Source organism: Apteryx rowi, unplaced genomic scaffold (genome assembly GCF_003343035.1).
Source record: "Apteryx rowi isolate R43461 unplaced genomic scaffold, aptRow1 scaffold_6, whole genome shotgun sequence".
Classification (NCBI taxonomy): domain Eukaryota; kingdom Metazoa; phylum Chordata; class Aves; order Apterygiformes; family Apterygidae; genus Apteryx; species Apteryx rowi.
This window is the reverse complement of record NW_020450871.1, coordinates 3,655,581-3,658,054: the sequence shown is the minus strand read 5'-3', so window position 1 is coordinate 3,658,054 and position 2,474 is coordinate 3,655,581. Positions and strand designations below refer to the sequence as shown.

The 2,474-nt window shown below is 59.9% G+C and overlaps 1 protein-coding gene across 1 annotated transcript in view; it reads left to right on the top strand.

The window, feature by feature from the left end:
• The first annotated feature begins 1,690 nt into the window (after positions 1–1,690).
• Positions 1,691–2,474, top strand: part of LFNG (LFNG O-fucosylpeptide 3-beta-N-acetylglucosaminyltransferase) — a 14,724-nt gene continuing 13,940 nt past the window's right edge. Inside the window, exon 1 of the mRNA XM_026082972.1 lies at positions 1,691–1,705. Within this exon, the coding sequence (XP_025938757.1) occupies positions 1,691–1,705 (15 nt within the window). The remainder of the gene's footprint in view (positions 1,706–2,474) is intronic.

The following is a 2,474-nucleotide window of genomic DNA, read 5'->3' as shown; positions in this document are numbered from 1 at the left end:
GGTTGGGGAAAAAGTGTATTTCCTCCCCTTTTGGCTCCGTGAGAAAGGCGCTCTTTCTTTATTCAGGCTCTTGCCGAAAGGGCTTTTCAGCTGCCTCTCGAGCTGCGGTTTCTCTGCAATCAGGTTGGAGACAAAAGGCCTCCAAAAAAAAATAAAAAGTCAAGAATCGAATCCAGGGATCTGCAGCAATACTGGGAAGTTGGGAGTGTGGGATTGGGTTCCTGTGTTTGTATGGTCTAATTTCTATTTTTCTTTCGTTACCAGAGGCTCTTTTGGCACGGCAGGTCCCTCCTCCAAAGCTGATAGTGCCATGTGAAGCAAAACCCACATCCACAGCCGCCCTCAGCGTTTCTACCCCAGGGCCACCATCCAAGGGATGACCAGAGCAATGTATAGCCCAAACCAGGGATCGGGCAGACGCCGGGGCATGCCTAAGGCAGCAGTCTCCCTGCTTCGTCCTGCCTGGTATTATGAGCGTTGTTTGTGCAGTGCCCGAGATGAATGGAGCACGTGACGGGAGGAAAAATGCAAATTGGACAAGGTCCCTGCCCAAAAATGCTGCAGCCTCTCATTATGGCATTACATTGCAGCCCAGGCCCAAACCTAAATCAGCCTGACTTTAGCAGATGCAGTGCGCGCAGCCTGGGAGAGGAAACCCAAAGAGCTCGCCACCTAGAAAGACAGAGGATAAGGGGGAAAAGAGGCCCCGAGGTTTGGCGTCAGTAAAATAGCAGGTTAGCGGCCCATCCAGGAGCAGATTTCAATCCAAGCTTTCCTTCCCAGCCCCCACTTCCCCCACTGCCTAGCTGAAAAAACAATGTCTCATTTAGCAAGGTATAATTATAATGGTTAGTAATCACTGGTGGCCTCACTTGGCATGTATATCGTATTTATTTTCAGGAAYAGATACCAGAGAGCCTCATAAAATGGGGATGTCGCTGTTATGCAGATGAGGAAACGGAAGGCGCTCCTCTGCCTCGGACCATGTTTGCCGAGATCTCCCGCTGCCTCCGGTCCGGCTTGCAGACCGCCAGCGGTTCAAGCCATGGGTTACCCACGCGAGGCTTTCCCAGGGCAGAGATTTAGCTCTCCCCACTTCCACCTGTAAACCGCCGGCAGGACGATGAATTCCCCGGCGCGTTCCCGCGTGCATCCAGGCTGCTCACGCCGTCTTGCCCGGCAGTCTGCCTGGTCAGGCCGGTCTGCTGTATGGCAACCTCTCAGACACGGCTGTGAGAAAATCTCAGCGCGGCACTYGGTGAACCCAGCTCGGCTACGTGACATCCCCGCGCAGCGCCTGCTCTGCCCCTGCCACAAACCAGGCCGAAACAGAAGCGTGGGGGGCCGAGAACGAAGGCGGCTGGGGAAACCAGCCRGGGTGAAGATTGCTTTGCGGCACTCTCAGGCCGACATGCGGATTTGAAGGCCCTGGGGGGGCTGCGTGCAGCGTTAGCTGGACTGAAGCCACATGGGCAGCTCTGGTGTCAGGAAACAGGGACAACCTGAGCAGAAAAGGTTGTTATGGGGCCACTAGTCAGTGGAAAACACTCCCTGCCCAAGTGTAGGGAGGGATGGATGGGACGCCAAAGGGATGAAGGTTAAGGCAGGGAAGCTGCTTAGTTTCACCAGAAAGAGCAGCTGAAGATGTGCACTAGGGAAATAAGAGCTCAGAAAGAGCCGAAAGGGGGAGATGCAGGCGCTGAAGGTGAAGGGGATGTGTTGCAGGCAAGGGCCGCAGGCAGAGGTTGGCAGGTCTCTTGTGAAGCAGGCGGCCAGTCTGCCCCTCGCCAAGAAACAGTCGAGCAGGCTGGCGTTGGCCTCCTCCGAGCGCCGGGCAGCGCCTGGCCGGGGGCATCCCCACCRGGCCGTCCGCCCGCACCCCGCAGGTCTGGCTGCCCAGGCTCCCGGGAGGCGTTATCCGGATGCCCCCTGGGTTTCATCCGGGCTGTCTGGTCCCTCTGCCGGAGGCAGCCCTGCGTTCAGCCGGCCCCAGGCACCCGGAAGCACTCAGGGCCTGGTACAGCACCCTCTGTGCGGACTCTGCAGCCCAGGGGGACAGAGATGCTCCCTGCGGGACCGGACGTGGAGGAGACGGGGGCAAGCGGATCGCAGGGTGCCCACGCCTGTCACTCCCCATCCAGCAGCGAGCAGTGCTTCTGGCATGCTGGGGGCTGCAGGGCATGGGYGACCGGGGCACCCCACTGTCCCGTCCCTGCCATCCCGTAGCCTGCCCACCACCCCGAGGTGCCCAGCTTAGCCTCCACGGGAGGGAAGGAGGAGCAGGCAGCCCACCGGCACCCTGCCCTGCGCTCCCAGCCACAGGCAGGGCACGGGCATGGGCAGGGGACGGGCAGGAGACAGGCAGGGCGTGAGCAGGCAACAAGCAGGGGACAGGCAGGGGACAGGCAGGGTGCAGGCAGGGGACAGGCGGGGCAGAGCGGGGGCAGGGCAGCGCGAAGGGCCGGGCCGGGGCC